This window comes from Schistocerca americana, chromosome 1 (assembly GCF_021461395.2).
Source record: "Schistocerca americana isolate TAMUIC-IGC-003095 chromosome 1, iqSchAmer2.1, whole genome shotgun sequence".
Lineage (NCBI taxonomy): Eukaryota > Metazoa > Arthropoda > Insecta > Orthoptera > Acrididae > Schistocerca > Schistocerca americana.
This window is the reverse complement of record NC_060119.1, coordinates 426,001,650-426,016,249: the sequence shown is the minus strand read 5'-3', so window position 1 is coordinate 426,016,249 and position 14,600 is coordinate 426,001,650. Positions and strand designations below refer to the sequence as shown.

At 44.9% G+C, this 14,600-nt stretch overlaps 1 protein-coding gene across 1 annotated transcript in view; it reads right to left on the bottom strand.

Moving 5' to 3' along the window:
- Positions 1 to 14,600, bottom strand: part of LOC124557359 (follicle-stimulating hormone receptor-like) — a 176,085-nt gene that overhangs the window by 23,000 nt on the left and 138,485 nt on the right. Inside the window, exon 10 of the mRNA XM_047130897.1 lies at positions 2,367 to 2,810. Coding sequence (XP_046986853.1) covers positions 2,367 to 2,810 — 444 coding nt within the window. The remainder of the gene's footprint in view (positions 1 to 2,366; positions 2,811 to 14,600) is intronic.

Sequence of the window (14,600 nt, the reverse complement as noted above, 5' to 3'; positions counted from 1 at the left end):
GACTACCACCGACCTAGTGTAGCAAAAATGTGATTTCCCGACGAGCCGACACGTTTCCATTTATCGACGGTCGAATTCAGATTGTCCCATGCACACTGCAATGGTAATTGTTGATGTCGTTGGGTCAACTTGCGAACACGTAGGGGTAGTCTGCTGCGGAGCCCTATTTTCAACAATGTACGATCAACGGCGTGCTCCGAAACACTTGTGCGCGCATCAGCATTATCCTGTTTCGGCAGATATGCTCCAGATCACCATCTATCCTGCTCTACAGAGCAGACAAGCTTCTGAATCCTACGTTCTGTGAAGAGTCGTGGACGTCCAAGGATTTAGCGCCTAGTGGTAGTTTCACTGTTGTTGTACCTCTTTCCGTAGATCCTCACGACAGTAGCACGTGAAAAATCGACCACCTTATCCTTTTTCGAGTACTCCTTCACAGACTTTGCGTAGTAATAATGTCCACTTTGTTGTGCTGTTTGAGCCTTTCCCGGCGCTGCAACTGCTCGATAGGCTCCCGGAAATCACGCAGGGTAATATTGTGCGGTTTTTACAATATTATCCCCCTCGTCCCCCATTAACCGTAGACCTTGCCGTTGGTGGGGAGGCTTGCGTGCCTCAGTGATACAGATAGCCGTAACGTAGGTGCAAACACAACGGAGGGGTATCTGTTGAGGGGCCAGACAAACGTGTGGTTCCTGAAGAGGGGCAGCAGCCTTTTCAGTAGTTGCAGGAGCAACAGTCTGGATGATTGACTGATCTGGCCTTGTAACACTATCCACAACCGGCCTTGTTGTGCTGGTACTGCGAACTGCTGAAAGCAAGGGGAAACTACAGCCGTAATTTTTCCCGAGGGCATGCAGCTTTACTGTATGGTTAAATGATGATGGCGTCTTCTTGGGTAAAATATTCCGGAAATTTGTTAGCATCCAGTATAGCTTTAAGTGTCAGGAAGTCGCTTCTGAAAGTATTTGTATGGAGTGTACGCATGTGTGGAAGTGAAACATGGATGATACATAGTTTGGACAAGAAGAAAATAGAAGCTTTCGAAATGTGGTGCTACAGAAGAATGCTGAAGATTAGATGGGTAGATCACGTAACTAATGAGGAGGTATTGAATAGAATTGGGGAGGAGTTTGTGGCACAACTTGACAAGAAGAAGGGATCGGTTGGTAGGACATGTTCTGAGGCATCAAGTGATCACCAATTTAGTATTGGAGGGCACCGTGGAGGGTAAAAATCGTAGAGGGAGACCAAGAGATGAATACACTAAGCATGTTCAGAAGGATGTAGGCTGCAGTACGTACTGGGAGATGAAGCAGCTTGCACAGGATAGAGTAGCATGGAGAGCTGCATCAAACCAGTCTCAGGACTGAAGACCACAACAATAATCCGGCGTAATTCCCGGGAACCTGTCAAGCAATGTCCATTTTGCCAAAATAGCTTACATCTACATCTACATTTATACTCCGCAAGCCACCCAACGGTGTGTGGCGGAGGGCACTTTACGTGCCACTGTCACTACCTCCCTTTCCTGTTCCAGTCGCGTATGGTTCGCGGGAAGAACGACTGTCTGAAAGCCTCCGTGCGCGCTCTAATCTCTCTAATTTTACATTCGTGATCTCCTCGGGAGGTATAAGTAGGGGGAAGCAATATATTCGATACCTCATCCAGAAACGCACCCTCCCGAAATCTGGCGAGCAAGCTACACCGCGATGCAGAGCGCCTCTCTTGCGGAGTCTGCCACTTGAGTTTGTTAAACATCTCCGTAACGCTATCACGGTTACCAAATAACCCTGTGACGAAACGCGCCGCTGTTCTTTGGATCTTTTCTATCTCCTCCGTCAACCCGATCTGGTACGGATCCCACACTGATGAGCAATACTCAAGTATAGGCCGAACGAGTGCTTTGTAAGCCACCTCCTTTGTTGATGGACTACATTTTCTAAGGACTCTCCCAATGAATCTCAATCTGGTACCCGCCTTACCAACAATTAATTTTATATGATCATTCCACTTCAAATCGTTCCGCACGCATACTCCCAGATATTTTACAGAAGTAACTGCTACCAGTGTTTGTTCCGCTATCATATAATCATACAATAAAGGATCCTTCTTTCTATGTATTCGCAATACATTACATTTGTCTATGTTAAGGGTCAGCTTATCGTAATGGATTTCCCCATTTGCCGCGCATATCTTCACTATGATGATTCCACGCACGTACCTGCTGCCCTTACTTACTTTCATTCCGGCGTCACGCTCCCGCAACTACACCAGGCGCCATCCATCGTCGCGGTGGGCAGTAGTCACAACTTTTTGACTTATATTCGTTCTGGAACGCGCTGTATTTACATCAAAATGCGTACCTGACTGACTGCCGAGTCACTGCCACGTGCTTTTTCCCCGGCAGCAGCAGCGGACAGTAGGTATAGGTACAGAGAGCACTGACTGACCTGGCCGGTCTTCCTGGTGGAGACGTTGCCGCCGGTGCAGTAGGCGTCGGCGAGGCGCGGCTGGACGCTGACCTCCTGGTGGAAGAGCTCGCCGGCGAGGCGGCCGCTGGCGGAGTTGGCGGCGGCGGCGAGGGCGCCCCAGTCGGGCTCCTTCGGCCACACGGAGCTGGAGTTGTCGGGCGAGAAGACGACGCGGCCGAACTGCTCGCGCTCGCGCTCGCGATCGTGGGCGTAGTGGTCGCGGCTGCGGCGCGCCCGCGACACCGACACCTTCATGTGCAGCTCGTCGTCGCCCAGCTGCTGCTGCTGCTGCTGCTGCCGGCCGCAGTAGTTGGCGTGCACCTCCGACAGCCACCGCTGAGGACACAGGTTGCACGGACATCAAGCAGGTTACAGCCGGGTCCACGACCGATGATCGTGTGGTCCATGACCCATCTATTGTAAAGCTTGAGTACAAGGTGTTTCAAAAAAGATTATTCTGATTTCATACTATGGTACACACGTAAAAAAAAAAGTGTTGCATCACCGCGGTTCTAGGAGTACTTGACCCGTTGCATAAAAGTGAAATAGAGGTATACAGATACAAATGGTTTAAATGGCTGTGAGCACTATGGGACTTAACTTATGAGGTCATCAGTCCTCTAGAATTTAGAACTACTTAAACCTAACTAACCTAAGGACATCAGACACATCCATTCCCGAGGCAGGATTCGAACCTGCGACCTTAGCGGTCCCGCGGTTCCAGACTGTAGCGCCTAGAACAGCTCGGCCACTTCGGCTGGCGGCGTTCCTCCCAAAAACTTCCCTTGATGAGAGCTCTTCCTAACACACCATAATATGCAGATAAAACTTCGGAACTGGTCTTCCAGGCAGGGTGGAACTACAGAAAACAGAATTAGTGTACTTCCAATTGCTATAAGGGGAATTCATCGGCTCTCTTAGACACTGAGTGACATCTATAAACAATCTGAGGGACTGTGTCATCGACCCTGTATACACATTCAACGACAGTGTTCACGAAAGCTTGGAACCGCGGCGATGCAACACTCTTTTCAATGTGTGTATATTCCACGCGAATGCAGACCGAAAATTTGAATGTGTTTCAAGTTGCGCATCCGAACTAATAGTTTACCTTGGTGTCAGCTGTAATTTTCCGGATCATGTGGTTGTCGTAAGCAGTCTCCTTGGTGCAGATAGATCGCACGCTCCCTCGTTCAATACTCAATCTATTGGCAGCTTAAAATTAAAGTGCAACTACTCGAAGAGGTCCAGTGTGAGCTGTAATTATGTATGGCAGCGAAAGTTGATAGATGATTTAAAACGTTAATGCGCAAATAGTTTAAGCTGGAAAATAAATTATTTCGTATTTGGGCAATCAGGTGCATATCGGGCGCTATAAACTGCTTGTATGACTGTATGACGTCACGCTGTCATTTGACAAGCTATAATGTGAGTGAACGGTATAGCTGTCGAGAAGAGAGATCGTGCACTGTTGGCGAAACTGTTTTATATAAACGGTAGCTGTTACAGCTATACCGTATTGAGAAAGCATCGCTGACTGAAAGCTCTTAAGAGAGGTCCGACGTCATTAAATGGTTTAAATAAGATGATGATGGAATTCGAAAACAGAGGTGAGGTTCATGTGTACCTGAACGAGGAGGCGTTCTATCGTGATGTAAGTTAATAAAGACGTTGTTGTTGCTCCACTGACGAGCCAAAGAAACGGGTATAGGCAAGTGTAAACGGGCAGAATACGGCCCTGCTGTCGGAAACGCCTATATAAGCGAACAAGCACCTGGCGCAGTTGTTAGATCAATTACTGTTGCTAAAACGTCAGGTTATCAAGATTTAAGTGAGTTTGAACGTGGTGTTATAGTCGGTGCACGATCTATGGGACACAACATCCCCGGGGTAGCGATGAAGTGTGGATTTTCCCGTATGACCATTTCACGAGAGTACCGTGAATATCAGGAATCCGGTAAAACATCAAACCTCAAACGTTTCTGTACCCGGAAAACAATCATGCAAAAACGGGACCAACTACGACTCAAGAGAACCGTTCATCGTGACAAAGTACAACCCTTCCGCAAATTGCTGCAGATTTCAATCCTGGGCCATGGACAAGTGTCAACGTGCGAACCATTCAACGAAACATCATCGATATGGTCTTTCAAAGACGAAGACCGACTCGTGTACCCTTGAGACGCACGACGCAAAGTTTGGGTGCGTCAACACCGACTTTGAACTGTTGAAGACTGTAAACATGTTGCTTGGTCGGACTAGTCTCGCTCCGAATTGTATCGAGCGGGTAGGCCTGTACGGGTATGGAGACAACTCCGTAAACTCATGAACCTTGCATGTCATCAAGCGATTGTTCAAGTTGGTGGGGGCTCTGTAATGGAATGCGGCGTGTGTAGCTGGAGTGATATGGGACCCGTGATACGCCTGCAAACGACTCTGACAGGTGACACATACGTAAGCATCCTGTCTGATCACCTGAATCCATTCATGTCCTTTGTGCATTCGATAGACTTGAGAAATTCTAGCAGCACAATGCAACACCCCACACGTCCAGAATTGCTACAGAGTGGCACCAGAAACACACTTCCGCTGGCTACTAAAATCCCAAGACGTGAACATTATTGAGCATATTTGGGATGTTTGCAAAGTGCTATTCAGAAGAGATCTCCAAACCCCCTCGTACTCTTACAAATTTATGGACCGCCCTGCTGGATTCATGATGTCAATTCCGTCCAGCACCTCTTCAGACATTAGTGGAGTTCATGTCACGTCGTGTTGCGGCACTTCTACGTGCTCGCGGAGGTCCTACACGATATTAGGCTGGTGTAACCATTTCTTTGGCTCTTCAGTGTGTAACTGGTAATGAAGAACGTGGTAATGGGCAGTACTAGTATTCGTGCAGTGTCAAGAGAATTTTTCATCCCATGGTCAACAGTACGAAAAGTTTTGCAGTCTGCTTTACATTGAAATCCGTACAAGATGCAGACGGTGCAGTAGTTGTAACTCCATGATCCGCAGGAACGTTATTAATGTCGTATCCGGTTTCTTGCAACTATAGAAGTTTTGACGCGTAGCCGGGAAATTTTCTTTGGAGTGACGAGGCACATTTTATACCAGAGGCTGCAGCCAATATACATAAATGCCAAATTTAGGGTATTGTTAAACACCACGTTGTAGACGAAGAGCAACTGCACTCGCCGCATGTGATGGTGTGGTGTGAAATGACAAGCACCTTTATTCTCTGTCCGTTCCTCTATGAAGAGAATATAACCCACGGGCCTGTCAGGTGTACTGTGACGTCTGTACGGGTCGAGACGTCTTCATACAGCATGTGATTTCAGCTTTGTAACAGTACAGCTGTGCGGAAATCACTGTTTTCGTGCAGGATGGGGCAACATCTCATGTAGCTCACCCAGTGAAAGATCTGCTTAATGCAACTTTCCACGAACGTCTTATCTCCAGAGGTTATCCAGATGCATGACCTGTGAGATCACCTGATCGGAATCAATGTGGTTTTTGACTTAGGCGATATCTAAAAGAACGCTTTTACCAGGGACATGTACGTCCTCTATCTGATCAGAAGGCCAGTATACAGGAAGATGTTGCTCAGAATCCATCGGCACTACTTCCAGCTGACGTTGATCAAGTTATTTTACAGATGAAGCATCTCGTCGACGTCTCCAGTCCACATACTGAACGAACTGTGTAAGCGGCGGTTCGTAATAATATCAGCATTATGCCTTTCTCACTTGTTTGACCTTTCCTGCACACTTCAAATTTCTAACCCACTACGTATGGAAACATTTATATACGTCTTTCTTGCATTCAGAACGTCAGATTTACAGCCTGGTAGCTGAAATTCAAACTATTTTTTCCAGTGTAAATCGGTTCCCCGTAAACGCGTTAGAATACCTATAAAGGTTCTCTGTCACACGATAATTACAGCCCACACTGGCCCTTTGTCAGTAGCCGTACTTCAATTACACCCACCCGGTACGTCGAGATAGCCATAATTGCCTTTTCCGTTTCAACTGGCGCAGTTCAGTAACTACAGCTGACATACAGAAGATAAAAAATAAGAACATAATCTTTACGATTTGCACATTAGAGCTTAGCTGTAGATAATATCATCATTCTACTACGTCACGTAATAGAAGTTTCAGCTATACATAGATGTCTCACAGCTACTGTATTTAATTGAGAAAATTAGAATTAAACAGTTTACATCATTCGCGACATTATTGCCGGCCGCTGTGACCGAGAGGATCTAGGCGCTTTCGTCCGGAACCGCGCTGCTGCTACGGTCGCAGGTTCGAATCCTGCCTAGGGCATAGATGTGTGTGATGTCCTTACGTTAGTTATGTTTAAGTAGTTCTTAGTCTAGGAGACTGATGACCTCAGATGTTAAGACTCATAGTGCTCAGAACCATTTTTTGCGACATTATTTCCCTTAACACTCACATAACAGGAAATGACTGGTAAGGTTTATTTAAATCAGCCACTTATTTCATTTCATTGGCTGATAGCAGTGTCTTAGTTGATACATTCTCGCAGCTACATTCTGCCATATTACTACAAGACTCAAGAGCTATTACACTGTTATCTACGAGATAATTATATACAGAGGGTATACTGTCTAACTTTGTCAACTGTGGTTATTTTTTATCCTTTGAACACATTTGTAGGGACGAGCAATGGGCTCACGAACCGAACAGCAATGCGTTCTCGAAAATTCATTAACAAACGAGATACAAGAATCCATGAATTTTTTATGGAACGGTAACACGTGTTGTTGCCAGAATAGCAAATCTCTATGAGACGAAACCATTGATATAACTCTTTTGGAGATATAACAATATAACATGGAGTAAATCACATTAAATATAAGGATTTTTGTACTGGTGTTATAGGGGTGAATTCGTAGCTAAATCTTTGTAAGCAAACCTAGTTCATCAGTCTTTCACTCCCACATTTTCGAAACTAAAACAAGTCTGTGAAATTCCAAAATCTTTCGAAGTAAATACGTAAGAAACAAAAGGTCATCAGAATAGAGCATTTCATGAGTAGTACTACGTAGAAAGAACACAGGTGTTGAAGTAAACTGCATGGCATTTAATGATTAGTTTGTTGCACTCCCTGAAAATTGAAGAAATGTAGCATTCAAAGTAAATCTTAAACAGAAAGTAGCCAATAAAAATAATTAAGAGTCACTGTAGCAACAAAATTAAGTATCATATGTATCATTTCTCAAATCGATATCCCTTTTTCTCAACACATACTAATCGTACAGTGACGAATGAGGCATCGTTAGACAGGTTTTTTTAACGGCTTATGACATTTTATACAGATTTTCCGCTGATTTGTGTAAACTTTCAACAGAAAAGGGGTTTTTTACTATCAGAGGCAAAAGGGCATCATGAATGTCCAGCTTCATAACTATATTTTTACGGAGCTAACTTATTAATCACGAATAAGATATTCTCGTTTCATACTACCTTATTGAAAAGATTATTTTATTTCATTTAAAGTGCTTATTAACTTGATAATTTGTATGCAGCGTTGCCATTTATAATAACAGTGACCATTACGGTAGTCCGTAATCTGTGTACGTCGTACAAGTTGACTTTTCTAATTGAATACACTTCTTCGAAACCAGAATCATATATGTGGTTGTCGCTGTGAATTGTGGTTTAACTGTTTCTCCCAATGCCTAAAGTGTTTGCTCCAACTGAAAATGTCGAGTTAAAGTTGTAGGTTAAGAGATACTACTGACAGTCCCTGATCTCTGCCCGTCGTCCAAGCCAGGACAAACATTCAGAATGCAAAACACTTTTTGGACACGTGGAAGTTTAATAGAAGTATGTTTGAAAAATTCATGATTATTATTTCACGTTGTTCGGTTCATTCCCACACGTAAGCTTACTCCTATGGCTACACTTATTCTATATACTGTCATTAGTTAAAGCTATGAAGGTGAGAAGTCTTTGCACAGGTTGCTGGTCAACAAAACAGTCAAAATTTAGAGTGATTCATTTTGGTCAAATTAGAAAGGACAAAACTTTAGTTATTTGTGAAACGTAGTTCAAACAATTTGTTTTAGAGGAAACTTTACGCAAGATGGTTAACCCCTGTGATTGATAGTACAAGAATGAATAACTGCTTGGAAGACCCTTAAAATAAAGCTCTACTCTACAGTTGCCGATCGAGAGTGCCTGTGTACAACTGAATGCCTTTTATTAAATTGTACAATACATAAATAAGAAATACAAGACAGTTGAAACACGCGAAAGATATTGAACTGAGTGAAAGTGACGGCTGGGTAGCGAGAACAAAGGAAAGAAATAAGAAAGAGAAGAGATGTTCATTGGTTTCTTGCGTACAATAAATAATAACAGTTTAGCCTGGCCTCTTCGAATGCCTAATTTACAAGAAATCAACAGAAGAATGCATTCAGAAGCTGAAGAGGGATATACAAAAAGGATAATAAAGAAGAAGAAACAACAGATAGAATTATTAGCAAGAGTTACAGGTGGATGGATTCCAAAGCAGCCAACAAGTTCGAAGGATATAAGAAATAACCATAGAGTAAGGGTGGAGGAATACAGAAGGGAAAGTAAGAGAAAGAAACTGACTACGGAGCGTTGAAACTGGCACCTAATTGTCAGGACATTACGAGGAAAAAAGAGACAAAAGCCATTATAACATTTTTATTGAATAACATTGCCTTCACATACGATTTCGCATCGCTTACTTTGTGCAAAGAGTCCTTGTGTTTGATTCGAAAACTATATCACGCGCCTAACTTTACCTAGGAAAAAAAAACAAGTAAAAATATCGGTTAGAATAGAACTCGCAACATTCACTGTCTTACCGTACCTTTTGCAGCATACAATTTACGCAGTTGTAATATTTGTCAACCAAAGATCATGCTGTGGAGTTTCACTTTCTGGCACACAGGCAACGATCGCCCCCCTTTCCGCCTGGTTGTCATTAGCACCAGACTTCGTGGAGGCGGTGATAATTGATCGCCATTCAAACAACAGCACTTCAACTAATCGCTTGCGTCACTCTCTACAGCATCGTGCTCTGATTTCAGGCACTCCTCGGGGGACTTTGCCAATGCTTCTATACTAGGACTCTACTGACGCTAAGATCTTTAATTACCTTGCTATTTAAATTTTTCTCTCTTTTCTTAACGACGACGTCATTTGAGAACGAGCACAATCTTCAGTCGTACAACGAGGGGAATGGGAAATAGCTTTAAATTTTTCATGGGAGCTATTGCCTACACTCGATTCAAAAGAATTTTGAAAACCACAGAAACGTAAATCTTGATTTCTAGAGGTTTAAACACCTGTTTCTGAGCTGCAATAGCATGTGCACACCTGAGTAAATGGGCGAGAAAGTACCTTCGTTACATAGCAGATTTGCATAGCGACAGGCGAATAATTGAGTCCTGGGAATACTGTGTGGATTGTCGTCTCCCTTAGTTTCTTACATATCTGTAATAGTTCGTACTAAGGCGACGGCCGATTCTGACACCCGATATAGTCCAAAGAAGGTTGTACAGTGTGAAGAAAAATATGCAGACACCAAAAGCTCAATTTATTACCATATTTATGAGATGTAGAAAAATCTTTGGCATTCAAAACAGCTTCCAGCCATCTAGGAAAGGATAAATACTGGTCCTGTATGGTTTTAGATGGAAGCTTATTCCATTGTTCCTGCAAAGTAGTTAGAAGTTTGGCTAAAACTCATAGAGTTCGGTAGCGATCACTCTACCTTCTCTCCGAAGTAGACAACAATGGCTGAATAATATTGAGCTCTGATGACTGGAAAGAACCCGAGAGGTGAAGGAATTCATCGTCCTTCTCAGAAGCCAGTCCTGAACGATGCAAGCTTGGAGCGCAGAGAACAATTGCTGTACCTGATCAGGCAGACTAACCATGTGGCCCATGTGTAGAGGGTCGATTGATTTAGAGTGGTTAAGTTGGTTAAAGGTAGGGGTTTCACAGCAACGTAGTCAGTTACAAGTTGAAGTAACGCTGGGAGCCAGATATGATGTGTGTGTCACATTCTGTTGGGCAGCTGAATGGTATGGTGTCCGCCTCTTTAGCTGGGTGGTAACGTCCTTGCCTCGCATGTAGCGGGCCTGGGATCAATTCCCGGCAGGGTCGGAGATTTTACCCGCTCGTGGACGGGTGTTGTGTTGTCCTCATTGTCATTTCATTCTTATCACCGGCACTCAAAGCAAAGCTAAGGAAGCAGGATAATATGGCGAATCGGTATATGCTAAGACACAGATGATCGATGCCGGACTGCCATTAGGATTTTATTTTCCCTCACGGGTATACGTTCCTACACTGGGATTGGAGAAAATGGAAACAGTACGTGGGAGCACAGCTGGTCCGTGGAGGAGGGGACGGAGCATGGAGTCTTATAGTTTTAGACCTACTGTATCCTTGGTGTCTGGACGAAGCAGTTAGGGTACGTACTGTGTCACGAAACGTCGCGTTTTCCAAGCAGACGGACGTTATTGTGTCAGTTCATCAGCGGAAATTAGGGGTAAACTTCAGTATTTGGACACTCAGAACAAAATTTGCAGAGGAAAAAATGTTTCGTAAATTGCACAACATGATGAGTAATCAGTCAGGGTATAACAGTACACAAGGAGGGTATAGTCTGTTACTGTCGCTGTTCGCAAAGCTACAGGAACAACTACGACAAATATGGAGTTGATACCGTGGGTTATACAGAAATGAGGATGGTTGGACGTAGGTGGCAGGATCCTAAGGACAGCATTTGGTACAGCTAATGCGGATAACATAGCTAACGTCAATAAGACATCACAGGAAGTTCGGAAGGTGGCGGGAAGCAACTAGGAGGCAGTGAATTTGCACACAACCCAGCTCGCTAGTTTGAATAATCATCTGAAAGAAATCGAGACTGCTGTGCCATCGCCTTTCAGACTTATTAAATGGCCAAGGGAGGAGTACTTGACGATGCACTATCTCTTGGCTACCACTACGAGACGGTAATGAGAGACTCACCTGGAAGTTAGCAGACCGATATCACTAATTGTGGAGACTACTATTTATGGTACTGTGCGGTACACATAGTAGTATGAAAGTCTTTTGCGAAGTACAACTGACTAGTGGTGCAGAAGATATTACTAGTGGCACCAATATGACACAATCATGCATTAATGTCTACACGAGATTTGTTACGCTGTCACACCGGACCGGTTACTATCTGCCAATCGAAGTTAGTAGATACAGGGCCCAAGTCTTGCGAGGTCACATTGTTTCACTCCAAGAAGTGGGTCGGAGGAGGGGGGAATACTTCCAGCGGGTAGGGCAGCACTGGTTGTATTCGGTGGCAAGACCAACAGTGTGTATTTGTACATGTTACAAGAAGGGCAAACTAGGTGGCACATAAAGGCTGATTCTGCATAGTCAAGGATTAATACTCAATGGAACGCACTATGAGATGTCTGAACCCACTTTCCTCTCATCAGCTACAACAATGGGGACCATAGCTCTCCGTTTCTTAATTTATATACCTGGCGTACCACCTTCCTCGATTTTGCCCCCTGAACATCTTTTCTTGCTTAATGATACTTCTGACAAAGGCCTACTCACCTCTCTAGATCAGACGATCGCCAGCCAACACGGTAGTGGTACCATGGAATGTCTCTTAGAGCAGGTGAAAAGCTAGAGAAGTAAGCATCAGTAACAATTGGCAGTCATTATTTCATCATCGTCATCCGCTTGTGTATTCCTTGTGTTGATCAGAGTTACATACTTCTTATTCGAGAGAAGAATTGGTCAAATTCCACCCTTCACAAACTTCAGACTATGGGTTCGAACCGATGAGAACGGCATCCCCTTCCCAACAAGGCAATGTAATGAGTCAACAGTTATGGAGTCAAAGACCAAGTGTTTTCACGGACCGTAATGAACAATAGTGTATAAGAGGGAGAACTGTAATGTAATTAGTAGTGACAAGCTACATTATAAATTCAAAGCAAGTGAACCGTGTAAATGTGGTACAAGCCCAATATTGGTAGAGGGTTCAAAACCATGTAAATAAAAGTCAAGTGTAAATAGATACGGAGGCTGAATCTGGGGCCACATTGTTTCCATGGAAGAGGGGAACGTAGAGGGTAGAAGATTCGAGGAATTAATTTGATTGAAGCTAGGTTTCATCAGTAATGAAGTTAGTCAAAATGTGAAGGAATACTAGGAGCCAGATGTCCTATGTTTAGTTACATTCTGTTGCGCACCTCAATGGTAAGGTAAAGTAACGCTAGTGGGTCGGCGGAGTGCCGAGTTAACCAATGCAAAAGATAACACTGTGTCACCGACCAGCAGAAGACGTGACAAGAAGCAGTTCGCCGCACACCAGGGTGACAACATCGAGTGCGGTAATAGAGTCACTTACACCAAAATGTTTCACCGACCTATGGAAATGAAGAACTGCAAGCATCATTGGCAGAAAGCCGTATTTAACGACCCACGGCCAGCACATCATCATAGACCGTGAGGAACTGGAGTGGCCGGCCGGAGTGGCCGTGCGGTTCTGGGCGCTACAGTCTGGAGCCGAGCGACCGCTGCGGTCGTAGGTTCGAATCCTGCCTCGGGCATGGATGTGTGTGATGTCCTTAGGTTAGGTTTAATTAGTTCTAAGTTCTAGGGGACTGATGACCTCAGAAGTTGAGTCGCATAGTGCTCAGAGCCATTTGAACCATTTGAACTGGAGTGACATAGAGTCTGTGTTACTCAATGCCACCATTAGTTCGGAGTCGTCACTGCCATTGCGGTCACTGTAATAGCGACTGCAGTAATGCAGGTCATAGCCTAGGGGGCACCAGTGTGACGCCGCTGCTGTAGTCATCACCGTTCTATCATCGGATACGCTAAGCAGACAGCCAACTGTAACTGGAGTCATCACCTTGTTCTGGGACGCTGCCCCCACAAACACAGCCTGCCGCTGTGGCCGTGCGGTTCTAGGCGCTACAGTCTGGAGCCGAGCGACCGCTACTGTCGCAGGTTCGAATCCTGCATCGGGCATGGATGTGTGTGATGTCCCCAGGTTAGTTAGGTTTAAGTAGTTCTTAAGTTCTAGGCGACTGATGACCTCAGAAGTTAAGTCGCATAGTGCTCAGAGCCATTTTTGAGCCACAAGCACAGTGAGCATTGCCAGAGCAGTGGGTGGGCCCTGGCGCTGGGGATGTTTGCTGAGACAGGACAGTGGCCTGTCCCGCAGCCGCCACCGCCACGCCCCCCAGCCGCGATCACAACAGAGGCCCGGGGCACGTGGTTCCAGCCGCCGCGGTGCGACCCAGCAAGTCCGTATAGCCGCTGTCAAGCAGCGGGTTCCAGTCACGCCAGCGCTGCTACAGTCGGAGCAGAGGGTGCACATGTAGCACCTGTCGACTCATTCGTCGACGCCGAGAATATTATGAGCAGAAATAAACCTCGCCCAGAAGGCCAACGACCAATCTATTGCCGCTGATCAACAAATGTTGAAATTCCGTCATGAGGAGCCATCTGTGGACGCAGCCTCACCATCCTCTTCCTCATGCTCAGCAGAGAACCCAAGTTCGAATGCGGCGACGGGCAGTGTAGTTCTTTGCCTGTTAGACATGGAATACCACGATATGGCTGCCGAAACATAACAGAATCTCCGACATGTTTTGATCTTGAGACGTTATCTCGGCCATAAGTTGGCAACAGAGTGAAACAATATTGATCCGACCCAATTATTTTCTTCCATTAGTCTGTATTCTAGGTTGTATGGCTTCGGCACCACGTCTACCCGTTATGGGCGGTTGTGTTACTCATTAGTTTGGAAAGTCCAGCCCATCCGGTATTCCCAGCATATGAAGCTCCCTACGTATTTTTCTGGTGCTGGTAGGGTTTGAGTGTGCGATATTCAGTTCTGCAGGGACTTTTGCAACTGTCGTTCCCTTATTTCCCTATTTAACGACGTGTGACACGACCATTCAGCACAAACTTTCTTCCGCATTGTGACTTAGTGTATGTTTTTCTCTCACTTTCCCTATATGCGGTGTAAATATTCGATGCAATGTCTCAGGAAGTACCAAACGCTTTCGTTGCCTTG